This window comes from Antennarius striatus, chromosome 22 (assembly GCF_040054535.1).
Source record: "Antennarius striatus isolate MH-2024 chromosome 22, ASM4005453v1, whole genome shotgun sequence".
Taxonomy (NCBI): Eukaryota; Metazoa; Chordata; class Actinopteri; order Lophiiformes; family Antennariidae; genus Antennarius; species Antennarius striatus.
Genome location: NC_090797.1, coordinates 883,599 through 899,871, shown reverse-complemented (window position 1 = coordinate 899,871; position 16,273 = coordinate 883,599). Strand labels below are relative to the sequence as shown.

The 16,273-nt window shown below is 44.3% G+C and overlaps 2 protein-coding genes across 8 annotated transcripts; one reads left to right on the top strand and one right to left on the bottom strand.

Annotated features, from left to right (window-relative positions):
• Window positions 1–88: 88 nt before the first annotated feature.
• rab3ip (RAB3A interacting protein (rabin3)) lies at window positions 89–5,987 on the top strand. Of its 7 annotated transcripts, none has more exons than XR_011034168.1 (14): window positions 93–247; window positions 1,904–2,011; window positions 2,158–2,274; window positions 2,372–2,538; window positions 2,626–2,797; window positions 3,038–3,133; window positions 3,412–3,489; window positions 3,577–3,789; window positions 3,867–3,990; window positions 4,080–4,192; window positions 4,286–4,309; window positions 4,462–4,561; window positions 4,821–4,890; window positions 4,971–5,987. XR_011034168.1 is itself a non-coding variant. In XM_068307086.1 (14 exons), exons 3-14 carry the CDS (start codon window positions 2,185–2,187, stop codon window positions 5,051–5,053), a joined length of 1,335 nt encoding a protein of 444 aa, XP_068163187.1. In that variant the 5' UTR covers window positions 93–247; window positions 1,904–2,011; window positions 2,158–2,184; the 3' UTR covers window positions 5,054–5,987. The 7 variants fall into 7 exon arrangements, 5 of the variants coding, with proteins under 5 accessions (XP_068163184.1, XP_068163187.1, XP_068163185.1 ...); XM_068307086.1 differs by having other exon boundaries at window positions 3,867–3,995; XM_068307083.1 differs by having other exon boundaries at window positions 89–247; window positions 3,577–3,990.
• Window positions 5,988–6,142: 155 nt separating this feature from the next.
• Window positions 6,143–9,629, bottom strand: tmem19 (transmembrane protein 19). The gene is made up of 8 exons (XM_068307089.1): window positions 9,468–9,629; window positions 8,572–8,719; window positions 8,382–8,495; window positions 7,265–7,402; window positions 7,115–7,191; window positions 6,853–7,030; window positions 6,592–6,786; window positions 6,143–6,508 (listed from the first exon to the last, which is right to left on the bottom strand). The coding sequence occupies exons 2-8, from the start codon at window positions 8,699–8,701 to the stop codon at window positions 6,348–6,350; spliced, it is 993 nt and encodes a 330-aa protein (XP_068163190.1). The 5' UTR covers window positions 8,702–8,719; window positions 9,468–9,629; the 3' UTR covers window positions 6,143–6,347.
• Between the last annotated feature and the right edge of the window lie 6,644 nt (window positions 9,630–16,273).

Below are 16,273 nucleotides of genomic sequence, written 5' to 3'. Positions count from 1 at the left end.
TGGGATAAAGTTACCACAAATGTTTTAAAAATGTTTCCGACTCACGAATGATGTGATTTTGTTGTTTTTGTATGTGTGGTGTTATTCCCCAGCCGTCCCTGAACGCACCTCCCTTCATTGGAGTAAACCCGCTACGGTTTGCGTCGACAGCTGCTCCGGTTCGCTCGCCCGTTTGTCTGACGGGCTGGTTCGGATCGTTAACGGGAGGGACGCCGACCGGCTGGCCCGCTGTCCGCGCAGACGTCCGGTGAGTCACGGCTAACCGGTTATCCCGGTGGTTGTTCATGAAAGCTAAGTTGTGAAGTTGCTAGCTCGGTTTGCCTGTCGGGCTACATACAAATGCAGCATTGGAGTGATGCTTCCATTGTCGGACACCAGCCGCCTGGCGCACATCCTCTCTCCTTGCATTGAAACAAACAGGCGCACATCGTGAATGCAGGTGTTTATGCACATTTACCGCTATTTGAGTGTAAAAAGGAACATTATTTCTCCCGTGTTGCTCGTGAAACCAGCCAACCGTGTTTGGGTTTAGTCTGTGGCCGGAAATGGAACCACCCTCCCCGCTAATCCCCAGTGTAGGAATAAAAACAAAACATGACGGATGGAGACGTTCATTGTTGTGACGGATTGAGTCGGTTGTTTGTAGCTCACATGCTACTAACAGGCTCGTGAATGAGCCTGATGCTAACTGACGTTAGCTCGATAATTAGCGTTTCAGCGGCGATTAGCTGCTAGTATGTTGGCCCCTCCGCGCTAACGTTTCACACACACGCTAGCCGCGGCTAACACCCCCCCCCCCCCCAAAACGAGTCATATGAGGATAATTCAGCTAGCCTGTTAGCATCCGCGTTACTCTAATGAGCTAACCGGAAGTCACGCGGGCGGACAGAGGTGCTGTTGTCCCAGGAGAACAGAACCAGAATTCACGTTTAAAACGGAGCCGGAAGCGAATTATTCAACATTTATTATGTGTTCTGGTTTCACACCGGATCCGTTCAGACGGGTCTCTGATGTAAAACCAGATTCAGCTTCTGGTTCCTGAGGAATTGTATCCCGTTCCTGCCGGATTATATTCCTGGAATATTCCCATTTATTCTGCTGCAGCCGCTGCCTTCAGGTACATCCGGATTTTTCAGATCTGGGTTCTAGTCAGGTGACAGATCCCGGATGTCTTCTAGAACCAGGTTCTGGTGGACTCTTTTGGGGATGCTGGAGTCGAACCCGGGTCTGTCAGCTGGGTGAAGGTCATGTAACCCACCAGTGGGCGTGGATGTAATTCTGTGGAGTGAACCTTTCACTATTAGCTGCTGTAACCGGATCCAAACCCAGCATCCATCAGTGTCGGGTGACTACGGGCCCTACTGGACTGGTCTCCATGGAAACGGGAGGACCAGGTGGCAGGGACAGGAAGTGTCACATCATTTAATTAGCCCGTTGGAGATAGCTAAGCATCTTTCTCTAACATTAACCGTATCCAGTTTTGATTTTGTCAGAAGAAAAGTGTTTAATTTGTCTCTTTTTGGCAGTTTAACTGTCTTTTTTTTTTTTCAAATTCAAACAATCTGACTTTTATGAGACGTCAAAATAATTTCCTTCAATGAATCTATTTATAAACTCTGCAGCCGAAGTTTCAAATGTCTGATTGTCCCTGAATGCACCAACAGGACTGTTTTCAGTGAATGAAACCGAACAACATAAACACGGTAACCGATAGCGATCAATCAGATCTGATCAGTGATTGACATTGTGGGGGGGCGGGACCAAATCTGCATTTCATTTTTATTAGAGGAAACTTTTATAGATGTTTACAGATAGTTGGAGGGGGCGGGGCTTAAACACAGACGACTCAGCTGACCTTTGAGCACACAGAGGGCGTAACATCCATTTCCTGTCTCTCTCTCAGACAGTCCTCACCTGTCGGCCTGTTCGCTGATTTCACCTGAGTCCACTCGTCACATGACCGTCTGACCTCCAGCGACCCCAACGGACCCGTCCTCACCGCCGCACTATGGTCAGTGAATGCACCAGCAACCTGCCAGCACACCTGTGTAGCTGAGTTTAACCACTGATGTTCACGCTAGCGTAGCTACACGCCAGTGTAGAGTGCTACATGCTAGTGTTGCTAACAGCTAACCGCTGCCCCCCCCTTCCCCACAGAGTGTATGATGTCCGACAGCGGCGGCGATGGCCTGCAGCGGCGGTCAGAACAACGCCGAAACTCTGGAGGGGTTTCATGAGGTGAACTTGGCCTCGCCCACCACACCTGACCTTCAGGTAAGTCTGGCCACGCCCCCTCCCCACACACACACACACACGTCGTTAGGCGTGTTTTTTGGATCTGTTTTGCAGCCGTGTTTCTGTCTTCCTGCAGAACCAGGCGGAGCAGCGCCCCCCTGCCCGCCACAGCACCCCGCCCACTTCTCTGTACCGCACCCACACCTTAGGACCGCCCCCTCCCGGTCTGCCCACCTCCCTGCGGGCGGACCAGCTCCCCACGCAGCCGGTCTACTCAACGCCGCGGCACAGCCACAATGGGAGGTGAGGTCACATGACAGGAAGTAACTGAAGTCAGTCAAACCCGCGGATGTGACGGGACTCTGTTGTTTCTATGGTTATGCCACACAGCGTGCCGGGACAGGAGGCGGAGTCAGCCGACGGGCTCCTCCCATTGGGGGAGGAGGGGGAGGAGTTAAGCGCACTAAGCGACAGCCTATCACGACTCCGCAGCCCGTCGGTGATGGAGGTCCGAGAGAAAGGAAACGAGAGGCTGAAGGAGGAGCTGGCCAAGGCCCAGAGGGTACACACACACACACACACACACACACACACACACACACACACACACACACGTGTGCGTGCAGAGCATCCATTCATGATGTCATCGTTACGTTTTTTATTTAAACGCGTTTGTTTCTCCATCTTTTTTGTTTCCATTCCATGATTTTAATTTTGTTGGTTTTTTGTTTGGTTGTTGTTCTGTTGTTTTGCGTGTGTGTGTGTGTGTGTGTGTGTGTGTGTGTGTGTGTGTGTGTGTAAGGAGCTGCTGTTGAAGGATGAGGAGTGTGAGAGGTTGTCTAAAGTGCGCGACCAGCTCGGCCAGGAGCTGGAGGAGCTCACCGCCAGCCTCTTCCAGGTCGGTCCCGCCTCCTCTGCTTCCTCTTCCTGTTTACTTCCTGCTGAGGCAGCGGCCAATCAGAGCCCGGACACACAAAATTAATCAGTCATATTAAATTTATTATTTTTTAAACATTCCGCTGCAAACGAGTGAAGTGGGGGGGCGTGGCACTGCCAACCTGAATATTTAATGATGTGACGACTTCCTCTTTGTTTCTGCTCCTCCGTCGCTTCACCGCTAACAGCTACAGACACCGCTAACTGTGTGTGTGTGTGTGTGTGTGTGTGTGTTCCCAGGAAGCCCACAAAATGGTCAGAGAGGCTAATGTCAAACAGGCTAATGCAGAGAAGCAACTAAAGGAAGCTCTGGGGAAGGTGAGAAAACAATTAAATAAACAAACAAACAAACAACTAAACACACGTCTTAAACCTCCCCCACCCCCTCTTCCTCTTCCTCCTCAGATCGACGTCCTCCAGGCGGAGGTCCAGGCCCTGAAGACCCTGGTGCTCTCCTCCCCCACTTCCCCCGTGGGGGAGCTGCCCCCGGCGGGGGGGGGCGGGGCCAAGACGCCCTTCAGGAAGGGCCACAGCCGGAACAAGAGCACCTCCTCCGCCGTCCTTGGGACGCAGCCCGACCCCTCGGCCACGCAGCCAATCGTACGGGAGTGCAGAGAGGTAGGCGGTCCCCCCCACCTGTTCACTTCCTTTTTCTGTCCGAACCAGCCAATCACACGCGGCCGTGCCCCCATCAGGTGGACGCCCAGCTGTTCAGTGACTTCAAGGCGTGGCGGGAGGAGCCGACGCTGGACCGGCGCTGCTGCTTCCTGGAGCGCGTTTACCGGGAGGACATCTACCCCTGCCTCGCCTTCAGCAAGAGTGAGGTGCGTCGCCGCTACCAACCCTCTTTATCCATTCGTCATGGGGGGGTGTAAGCTCACTGGTGATGTCATGTGACCTGCCCCCAGCTGGGGTCGGCCATCCTGGAGGCGGTAGAGCAGAACACGCTGAGCGTGGAGCCGGTGGGCTTCCAGCCGCTGCCGGTGGTCAAAGCGTCGGCGGTGGAGTGTGGAGGACCAAAGTGAGCCCCTCCCCCTCCCTTCTTCCTCCTCCTCTTCATCACGTATTCTCTGTCATCGTCATCTCTCCATCTTCCCTCAATTTCTTCCTCTAGCGGGCGAAAGGCGGAGCTCTTCACGTGAGTAGCCCCGCCCCCTAACGCCGCGCCTCAGAACTGACTGTGTGGTTTGATCCGACTGACCACGACGAAGCTCCTCCTTCCTGCTTCCTTCCTGGTCTTGACTTCCTGTTTCCTACTTGTTGACCCTGACGTGTGTGTGTGTTTGGTAGAAAATGCGCCCTGAGCGGTCAGACCAAAACCTGCAAGCACAGAATCAAGTTCGGCGACTCGTCCAGCTACTACTACGTGTCTCCCTACTGCAGATACAGGGTGAGTCCACAGGAGGCGCCGCTGACACCTGCTGGACAAACGCAGCGCTGCAGCGCTCCACTTCCTGTTTCAAACACACTTCCTTTCAAACACACACTTGTTTCATGTTGTCAACAAATACAGTAGAACCTCAGCGTTGTTGTCCAGGATGGTTAATCTCGTGTCTCGAGGTTCTACTGTAGATCTGTTTCAGGTGCAGAAGCTCCGCCTCCGACAGGAAGTGATGTAACTGAACTGACGCGTTGGTTTCTCTCTTCAGATCACGGCTGTGTGTAATTTCTTCACCTACATTCGCTACATCCACCAAGGGCTGGTCAAGCAGCAGGATGGTGAGACACACACACACACACACACACCCTATACTTGTAGAAGTGATCATGTGAATTGATCATGTGACATGTCTCCCCAGCGGAGCAGATGTTCTGGGAGGTGATGCAGCTCCGCAGAGAAATGTCTTTGGCTAAACTCGGCTACTTCAAAGACCAGCTGTGACCGACAGACGGCCCCACCCTCCAATCACAGCAGACCGCTGCCCTTGAAGCTCCACCTCCCCTCTCTGCTCTGGCCCCTCCCCCTCCCTCTGTGTGTGGGTGTTCTTGTGTAAGAGAGGAGAACTGGTTGAGGTGCGTTCTGTTCAGTTCAGCCCTAACACTCCACAAATTTAAGTTATTAAAATATTTAAACCATCAGAGGAACAAACATAAAACAATCAGTGTCACCAGTTTACGAATGAAGACGGTTTGATGACAGAATCGGAGCCAAAACGAAAGTCTGAGACGTAGAAATAAATTTATAAATATAACGAAAGACATTTTTATACAAAAGTATAGTCAAAAAGTTGGATAAACGAATCCAGAATTTGAGAATATAAAAAATGTGACCGAAAAATTCAAGTATTGCTGAAAACAGTGTTGGTAATGATGTGATGTAAAATATTTTTAATTATTCAATGCAAACAAAATGATTCAAAATCAAATCCATTTGGAAACTGGCTTCACTTTTGTTTTCTTTCCAATATTTATTCTAGAATTTCAGATGTTTTTCTAGCGACGGCTCCATTACGGGGCGATTGTTGTTTATATCTGATTGGAGCAAACAGTTTGTTGTTGTTTACATGATGAAATGTTTATAAGCTACTGGCTTGTTGGTAAATATGAAGGCGGCTAATCAGAGATAATCAGAACTTTAAACTGACTCCTTTGAGTCCAGGCTTTAGACGCGTCCCCTGATCTTAGCTATATCTGAAGGCCAAACAATCCGATTGGTTGGCCCGTCTTAGAGGCCCCGCCCCCCCATTAACTCTTAAAGTGCACTAAAGTCGTTCCGCACCGTTCATGGTATCGTCGATGGTTGTTAACAGGAGTTTTCAGTTTGGGGGGGCTGAAGGATGAACGGAACATTTCAAATTTCATTTCGATCCCTCCCTCTCTCTACCCCCCCCTCATTCTCAGTCAATGTCACTCTCCCAGTTTGGTTTAGTGCCTTTTCTCTGACACTGAAATAAAAACGGTGATACCTCTGACCCCCCCCGCCTGCAGTCGATTCTGTTTCCTTGAACGAAAACAAACCAACACCCCCAAACGGGTTCTTAAGGGTTTATTAGCTTCAGCACCAAACCTACACTTACTCCTTGGGGGCGTGGGGGGCAGCCTGGAGCACTGGGGGGGTAATAACAGTTTATTTCTAACTTCGTTTCATCCGTTTGTCGATCAGAACCTCTCAGGATCGTTCAGCTGTTTCCATCAGTAATCGTCTCGTCGATCGATAAATCACTCCTCCGATTGGTCTACCGGGGCCACGCCCCCCAGGCCAGCCCCGGTAGGACCAGCGCCACCAGGAGGGAGGAGAAGAGGTTGACGGCGTTGTTGTCCAGGACGGGTTTCCCACAGATCCGTTGGGTGGTGGCTGACTGGTAGCTCACCACCTTCCCAATGCTCGAGTCGAAGCCTGGGGGGTGGGGACAGGAACTGGGTGGCGATCACAGGCAGATAATTGATAATCAATAATCATCCCCGATGCCATCGACCTACCTGAGTACTGCAGGTGGGCCCCCAGGAAGGAGTCAAGCATGGACCCCAGCAGGCCGGCAACCCCCCCGTACACCACCAGGGGCCACTGGGGGTCCCAGAGCAGCAGGAGCTGGCTCGCAAAATAAGCCACGCCCACCACCAACCCACCCAGGAAGCTGGCGACCAATCCGACGGGGGTCACGCCGCCGTTGGTTCCTGAAAGACGAGACTCAGGGTGAAGACGAGCCGAGTGGAGACCACGGGGGTCCGGGTCCGCCTTACCTGCTGGGACTTCCTTCCAGCTGGTGATGAGTCTGGGCTGTGATTGGCTGAGGACAGGCCCCACCTCCGACGCCCAGGTGTCGCCGGCACTGCACGCCAGCGCCCCCAGCAGGGAGAGGCTCAGCCAGGAGGCAGAGTACTGCCCCCCGAAGTCGACGGGGGTCTCACCCGGACCCACCTGGGGGCAGACGGGGTCAAATGGGGTCAGACGGGTCAAACAGGGTCAGATGGGCACTGTTAATGTGGGGGGGCGGGGTCTCACCTCTATCATGTAGAGCAGCGCCAGCTCCGTGGGGACACCACCGTTACAGAACACCTGCACCCAGTTCCTCTGCCCCCCTGACCCCCCAGACACAAACGGGGTTATTTCAGAACTGCATCCGCCCCCCCGCCCCCCCATCAGCTCGCTCACCTTCTTTGTACTCTGCGTCGATCTTCTTCTTCTGCGCGCCCCCCCAGCGGGTCAGCCGGGACGAGGTGATGAAGAACGCCAGCAGGGCAGCGAAGAAGCTGTAGCTGGCCATCGTCATCACGAACCCCACCAGGAGCGCTGAGGAGACATGGGGGGGGGGGGTCACAAGAGCTCTGGGGTTCTGCATCACGCGTCTCGTCTCGCTGTTGCGCGGGGCGACGCCGCCCATGTGACGCCGATGACTCGCTCATCTCTGCGCCGGATTGGATTTATTTTGGTTGTTCGGCCACAAAGACGGTTCTGTTCACCCGGAAGGGGGGGGGGGTGCGCTCCCCACAGGAATGGGACGCCACCGGAATGCGACCAGCAAGAAGCCGCCGCGTTCCCATGATGCACTGGTCCCGCTCTGATTTGATTAGTGAGTCGGAATGCGTTCGTGACCAAACAGGACTTCGTGAAGGCTGTTCAGCGATTGGTCGAGATCAGTTGAACCGACACGGTCTCCATGGAGACAAGGAGGCTTCTGTCAAACACGACGTTCACCGCAGCTGGAAATAATTCCTCTCTGGACTATTTGGAGACGGATTACGTCTGAGTTATTACGTAAAACAGACTCCTGACAATCAGATGCTTCACGGCATCAATGCGTCCGTTATCTGGACTCAAACGGGTTCCAAACGACTCGCATTCCGTGTCGTCGTCACCCGGGGCGTAGAACCCCCGAAGCGTCTGTGAAGCAACGGAAAATATTGCGGAACATTCAAATTTAAGTTTGTTATCAGATTAAAACCACGAGTAGAAACCGAGACAGGATCTCAGACGAGTTTGTGTCCGTCGGTGTTTAAACCCTAAACCAACCCGGTTTGGATGTGATCAGATCGGAGCTGAAACCTGAATTTAAAATTTAAATTTATATATATAGATTAAAAAAATCTGATTCTTTAGCCTCAAAACCTGAACATTTGAACTGTTGGGCCTCTTGGGTTAACGACTAAGGGCTGTCCAACTCTTTTTGGTTTGGGGCCCCTGATCTCAGGGGCCAATAAACTTAAACTTATATTACATAGAAGTAAACAACAAGTTATAAAAACCTGGGGCCAGATCGGCCCCCCCGTACCTGCCAGTGCTCCAGACCAGTCCAGGCTGCGTCTCTTCAGCGCCCTGGCGGTCAGCACCAGGGGAACCAAGATGGAGAACAGCCATCGCCATGGCGACACAGGTTGCAGCGTCCCTGTGGACACACACATGTTAACCCCATCACGTCTTCAGGATCAAAGCGTCTGACGGGAAGACGTCTCGGTTCTCACCGTAGTAGGAGCTGACGGAGAGCGACACCACCCAGAAGAAGAGCGACAGCGCCAGCGTGACGACCAGCACCAGGATGTCGGCCATCATGTTGAGGTACTCCTTCATCACCACCTCATCCTCAGTGTCCATGGCGACGGACGGACGGTCCTGCAGGAGAGAGGTGTGTGAACATCACATCCCAGCCGGGGGGGGGGGTGCTGCACCTTCCTCTTCCTCACTCATCCATCACTCTGTTTGCTGAGGCGTCCATTTACAGCCTGATCTAAACTCCCGTTGTTAAATGAAAGCGATAAAATAACCGTCTAACCTCCTGAATCCTCTAAAAAGATGTTAAAGCATGGTGACCCACAAAAGCCTTCAAATCCTGGTTTTTTGGCTTATCAGGCATCATCTGCTATCGATCAAATATCGTGTTTATAAACCAGGAAACCGTACAACCACCGGCAGCTAGCAGCTAACCAGGTTAGCTCAACATCGTGGTGAAGTGTAAACTAACCCTAAACCGATTAAACAACGATTCAACAATGTTGTTTATGAACAACAATGTTTGATGATGTTGTTCATCATGAAAAACAATAATAATTATACTGACGTATGAAAACAAAACAAATTCGATCATTAAATCTTGAGAAATCATTTGACGTCACGTTAGCTACGTTAGCATCCACGTGAGCTAGATCAGGCTTCCCGATTTCGGATCGATATCGCGTATCGACCGCGACATCGATGCATCCTGATAAGATTCAAATCTTTCGCTGCATTTAACCGCGACATTTAACGCGAACGTAACGAATTAATTGCGGTGAACAAACACCGATGCGAGCCACGAGGCGGACCGGAAGCCTGTCACGCATTCCCGGCCTCGGCTCGCGTTAGCCCCCCGCAGACAGCTCACCGTTCTCCGCCATGATGCGCTCCGTTCGGACAACGGGCGAGTTTAACGGCGGATCAAATCCGGTCGGTTTCTCCCGGTAATCACGAGAGATTATCAATTACAGGGGCGGGTGATGAGAACAACACTGGGTAGGAAGCAGGACCCACTTCCGCAAACAAACGTCTGACGTCATGTCTTAAAGCGACAGTCTCATCAGTGGGTTCGTTGATCATTGTCGAGGATTTGTAAACGGCTAAAATCCTACCCGGCTCGCACTGCGTGTCGTGTTTTGTGTCACATCTCAGGTGTTTTTGGCATTGAAAAGGTAGCGTGTTTTATAACTGCATTCTGTCCAATGACCAGCAGGGGCGCGCCCACAGGAAGCAACAGAAGTCCGGTAGAATTACCAGAAAACGACACGGTAAAGTTTCCTGTCGGCCCTGACTCTAACCCCATATCTATTCTAGTCCTAACCCCTAACCCTAACCCAACATTAACCCTAACGCCACATAACCTAACCTGACCAACAATTGATAAAAACTTATTAGTATTCATGTCATTTTTTAAGTTGTTCTTTTAATTAAAGGGAACTTAAGCCTTATTACAGCAATAATTTGTTGTTTATTATTGTTTTTTGATTTATTCCTTTATTTGTTTTTTCCCTAACTTCATTTTTCCCTAACCTTAACCCCCATCCCCTGTCTTTCCCCTAACCTAACCCCGGATTTCCCTAACCCTGACCCTCTAATCCCTAAACCTTTTCTTCTTTCTCCGCCCCCAACCAGAGTTATATTGATCCATTTTCCCATTTCAATATTCCCCTTAATGGTGCAGAGGAAAGTTCCAGGCCTTCCAACTCGAAGACTGAGGGTTCAAAGCCCAACCTGACAAAACCAACCCAAAAACACTTTTTTAGACCAACCGACCAAACAAACTTTTTTTTTATCCAACCGACCAAAAAAATTTTTTTAGATGAGCCAACCAAGACTTTTTTTTTATCCAACCGACCAAAACACATTTTTTTAGATGAGCCAACCAAAAAACTTTTTTTCAACTGACCGACCAAAGACAATTTTTTTGAACGACCGACCAAAAAAATTTTTTTAGACAACCCAACCAAAAAACTTTTTTTATCCAACCGACCAAAAAAAGTTTTTTATCCAACCGACCAAAAAAACATTTTTTAACCGACCAACCACACAAAATTTTTTATCTGACCGACCAAAAAAATTTTTTAGACGACCCAACCAAAAAACTTTTTTTATCCAACCGTCCAAAAAACATTTTTTCAGACGACCCAACCAAAAAACTTTTTTTTATCCAACCGACCAAAACAACATTTTTTAACCGACCAACCACACAAAATTTTTTACCTGACCGACCAAAAACATTTTTTTAGACGAGCCAACCAAAAACCTTTTTTTTATCCAACCGACCAAAAAATTTTTTTTAGATGAGCCAACCAAGACTTTTTTTTATCCAACCGACCAAAACAAATTTTTTTATGAGCCAACCAAAAAACTTTTTTTATCCAACCGACCAAGAAAATTTTTTTAACCGACCGACCACAAAAAAGTTTTTTGAACGACCGACCAAAAAAATTTTTTTAGACGACCCAACCAAAAAACTTTTTATCCAACCGATCAAAAAAAAAGTTTTTTAACCGACCGACCAAAAAAAATGTTTTTGAACGACCAACCAAAAAAATTCTATCCAACCGACCAAAATAATATTTTTTTTTTATCCAACCAACCAAAAAACTTTTTTTGAATGATCGACCAAAAAAATGTCTTGATGTGACCGACCAAAAAAAATTTTTTAGACGACCCAACCAAAAAATGTTTTTTATCCAACCGACCAAAAAAATTTTTTTAACCGACCGACCAAAAAAAAGTTTTTTGAACGACCGACCAAAAAAATTTTTTTAGACAACCCAACCAAAAAAATTTTTTTATCCAACCGTCCAAAAACATTTTTTCAGATGAGCCAACCAAAAAACTTTTTTTTATCCAACCGACCAAAAAAAGTTTTTTGAACGACCGACCAAAAAAAGTTTTTTAGACGACCGAACCAGAAAACTTTTTTTTATCCAACCGACCAAAAAACTTTTTTTGAATGATCGACCAAAAAAATTTCTTGATGTGACCGACCAAAAAAAATTTTTTAGACGACCCAACCAAAAAACGTTTTTTGTCCAACCGACCAAAAAAATTTTTTTTAACCGACCGACCAAAAAAAAGTTTTTTGAACGACCGACCAAAAAAATTTTTTGGGACGACCGACCAAAAAAAATTTATCTGACTGACCACAAAAATTTTTTTAGACCCAACCAAAAAATTTTTTTTATCCAACCGACCAAAAAGTTTTTTGAACGACCGACCAAAAAACATTTTTTAGACGACCCAACCAAAAAACTTTTTTTATCCAACCGACCAAAAAACTTTTTTTGAATGATCGACCAAAAAAATTTCTTGATGTGACCGACCAAAAAAAATTTTTTAGACGACCCAACCAAAAAATGTTTTTTATCCAACCGACCAAAAAAATTTTTTTAACCGACCGACCAAAAAAAAGTTTTTTGAACGACCGACCAAAAAAATATTTTTAGACAACCCAACCAAAGAACTTGTTTTATCCAACCGTCCAAAAGACATTTTTTCAGATGAGCCAACCAAAAAACTTTTTTTTATCCAACCGACCAAAAAAAGTTTTTTGAACGACCGACCAAAAAAAGTTTTTTAGACGACCGAACCAGAAAACTTTTTTTTATCCAACCGACCAAAAAACTTTTTTTGAATGATCGACCAAAAAAATTTCTTGATGTGACCGACCAAAAAAAATTTTTTAGACGACCCAACCAAAAAATGTTTTTTATCCAACCGACCAAAAAAATTTTTTTTAACCGACCGACCAAAAAAAAGTTTTTTGAACGACCGACCAAAAACATGTTTTCAGACAACCCAACCAAAAAACTTTTTTTATCCAACCGTCCAAAAAACATTTTTTCAGATGAGCCAACCAAAAAACTTTTTTAAATCCAACCGACCAAAAAAAGTTTTTTGAACGACCGACCAAAAAAAGTTTTTTAGACGACCGAACCAGAAAACTTTTTTTTATCCAACCGACCAAAAAACTTTTTTTGAATGATCGACCAAAAAAATTTCTTGATGTGACCGACCAAAAAAAATTTTTTAGACGACCCAACCAAAAAACGTTTTTTGTCCAACCGACCAAAAAAATTTTTTTTAACCGACCGACCAAAAAAAAGTTTTTTGAACGACCGACCAAAAAAATTTTTTGGGACGACCGACCAAAAAAAATTTATCTGACTGACCACAAAAATTTTTTTAGACCCAACCAAAAAATTTTTTTTATCCAACCGACCAAAAACGTTTTTTTAAACGACCGACCACACAAAATTTTTTATCTGACCGACCAAATACATTTTTTATCCAACCGACAAAAAAAACATTTTTTTAGATGAGCCAACCAAAAAACTTTTTTTTATCCAACCGACCAAAAAAAGTTTTTTGAACGACCAACCAAAAAAGTTTTTTAGACGACCGAACCAAAAAACTTTTTTTTATCCAACCGACCAAAAAACTTTTTTTGAATGATCGACCAAAAAAATTTCTTGATGTGACCGACCAAAAAAATTTTTTAGACGACCCGACCAAAAAACGTTTTTTGTCCAACCGACCAAAAAAATTTTTTGGGACGACCGACCAAAAAAAATTTATCTGACTGACCACAAAAATTTTTTTAGACCCAACCAAAAAATTTTTTTTATCCAACCGACCAAAAAGTTTTTTGAACGACCGACCAAAAAACGTTTTTTGGGACGACCGACCAAAAAAAATTTATCTGACTGACCACAAAAATTTTTTTAGACCCAACCAAAAAATTTTTTTTATCCAACCGATCAAAAAAAAAGTTTTTTAACCGACCGACCAAAAAAAATGTTTTTGAACGACCAACCAAAAAAATTCTATCCAACCGACCAAAATAATATTTTTTTTTTATCCAACCAACCAAAAAACTTTTTTTGAATGATCGACCAAAAAAATGTCTTGATGTGACCGACCAAAAAAAATTTTTTAGACGACCGACCAAAAAAAATTTATCTGACTGACCACAAAAATTTTTTTAGACCCAACCAAAAAAATTTTTTTAACCGACCGACCAAATAAAAGTTTTTTGAACGACCGACCAAAAAAATTCTTTGGGACGACCGACCAAAAAAAATTTATCTGACTGACCACAAAAATTTTTTTAGACCCAACCAAAAATTTTTTTTTATCCAACCGACCAAAAAAAGTTTTTTGAACGACCAACCAAAAAAAGTTTTTTAGACGACCGAACCCAAAAACTTTTTTTTATCCAACCGACCAAAAAACTTTTTTTGAATGATCGACCAAAAAAATTTCTTGATGTGACCGACCAAAAAAAATTTTTTAGACGACCCAACCAAAAAACGTTTTTTGTCCAACCGACCAAAAAAATTTTTTTTAACCGACCGACCAAAAAAAAGTCTTTTGAACGACCGACCAAAAAAATTTATGGGACGACCGACCAAAAAAAATTTATCTGACTGACCACAAAAATTTTTTTAGACCCAACCAAAAAATTTTTTTTATCCAACCGACCAAAAAGTTTTTTGAACGACCGACCAAAAAACGTTTTTTAGACGACCCAACCAAAAAACTTTTTTTATCCAACCGACCAAAAAACTTTTTTTGAATGATCGACCAAAAAAATTTCTTGATGTGACCGACCAACAAAAATTTTTTTAGACCCAACCAAAAAATTTTTTTTATCCAACCGACCAAAAAGTTTTTTGAACGACCGACCAAAAAAACGTTTTTTAGACGACCCAACCAAAAAACTTTTTTTATCCAACCGACCAAAAAACTTTTTTTGAATGATCGACCAAAAAAATTCCTTAATGTGACCGACCAAAAAAAATTTTTTAGACGACCCAACCAAAAAATGTTTTTTATCCAACCGACCAAAAAAATTTTTTTAACCGACCGACCAAAAAAAAGTTTTTTGAACGACCGACCAAAAAAATTTTTTTAGACAACCCAACCAAAAAACTTGTTTTATCCAACCGTCCAAAAGACATTTTTTCAGATGAGCCAACCAAAAAACTTTTTTTTATCCAACCGACCAAAAAAAGTTTTTTGAACGACCGACCAAAAAAAGTTTTTTAGACGACCGAACCAGAAAACTTTTTTTTATCCAACCGACCAAAAAACTTTTTTTGAATGATCGACCAAAAAAATTTCTTGATGTGACCGACCAAAAAAAATTTTTTAGACGACCCGACCAAAAAAACGTTTTTTGTCCAACCGACCAAAAAAATTTTTTGGGACGACCGACCAAAAAAAATTTATCTGACTGACCACAAAAATTTTTTTAGACCCAACCAAAAAATTTTTTTTATCCAACCGACCAAAAAGTTTTTTGAACGACCGACCAAAAAACGTTTTTTGGGACGACCGACCAAAAAAAATTTATCTGACTGACCACAAAAATTTTTTTAGACCCAACCAAAAAATTTTTTTTATCCAACCGATCAAAAAAAAAGTTTTTTAAACCGACCGACCAAAAAAAATGTTTTTGAACGACCAACCAAAAAAATTCTATCCAACCGACCAAAATAATATTTTTTTTTTATCCAACCAACCAAAAAACTTTTTTTGAATGATCGACCAAAAAAATGTCTTGATGTGACCGACCAAAAAAAATTTTTTAGACGACCGACCAAAAAAAATTTATCTGACTGACCACAAAAATTTTTTTAGACCCAACCAAAAAAATTTTTTTAACCGACCGACCAAAAAAAAGTTTTTTGAACGACCGACCAAAAAAATTCTTTGGGAACGAACCGACCAAAAAAAATTTATCTGACTGACCACAAAAATTTTTTTAGACCCAACCAAAAATTTTTTTTTATCCAACCGACCAAAAAAAGTTTTTTGAACGACCAACCAAAAAAAGTTTTTTAGACGACCGAACCCAAAAACTTTTTTTTATCCAACCGACCAAAAAACTTTTTTTGAATGATCGACCAAAAAAATTTCTTGATGTGACCGACCAAAAAAAATTTTTTAGACGACCCAACCAAAAAATGTTTTTTATCCAACCGACCAAAAAAATTTTTTTAACCGACCGACCAAAAAAAAGTTTTTGAACGACCGACCAAAAAAATTTTTTTAGACAACCCAACCAAAAAACTTGTTTTATCCAACCGTCCAAAAGACATTTTTTCAGATGAGCCAACCAAAAAACTTTTTTTTATCCAACCGACCAAAAAAAGTTTTTTGAACGACCGACCAAAAAAAGTTTTTTAGACGACCGAACCAGAAAACTTTTTTTTATCCAACCGACCAAAAAACTTTTTTTGAATGATCGACCAAAAAAATTTCTTGATGTGACCGACCAAAAAAAATTTTTTAGACGACCCAACCAAAAAATGTTTTTTAACCGACCGACCAAAAAAAAGTTTTTTGAACGACCGACCAAAAACATGTTTTTAGGCAACCCAACCAAAAAACTTTTTTTATCCAACCGTCCAAAAAACATTTTTTCAGATGAGCCAACCAAAAAACTTTTTTTTATCCAACCGACCAAAAAAAGTTTTTTGAACGACCGACCAAAAAAAGTTTTTTAGACGACCGAACCAGAAAACTTTTTTTTATCCAACCGACCAAAAAACTTTTTTTGAATGATCGACCAAAAAAAATTCTTGATGTGACCGACCAAAAAAAATTTTTTAGACGACCCAACCAAAAAACGTTTTTTGTCCAACCGACCAAAAAATT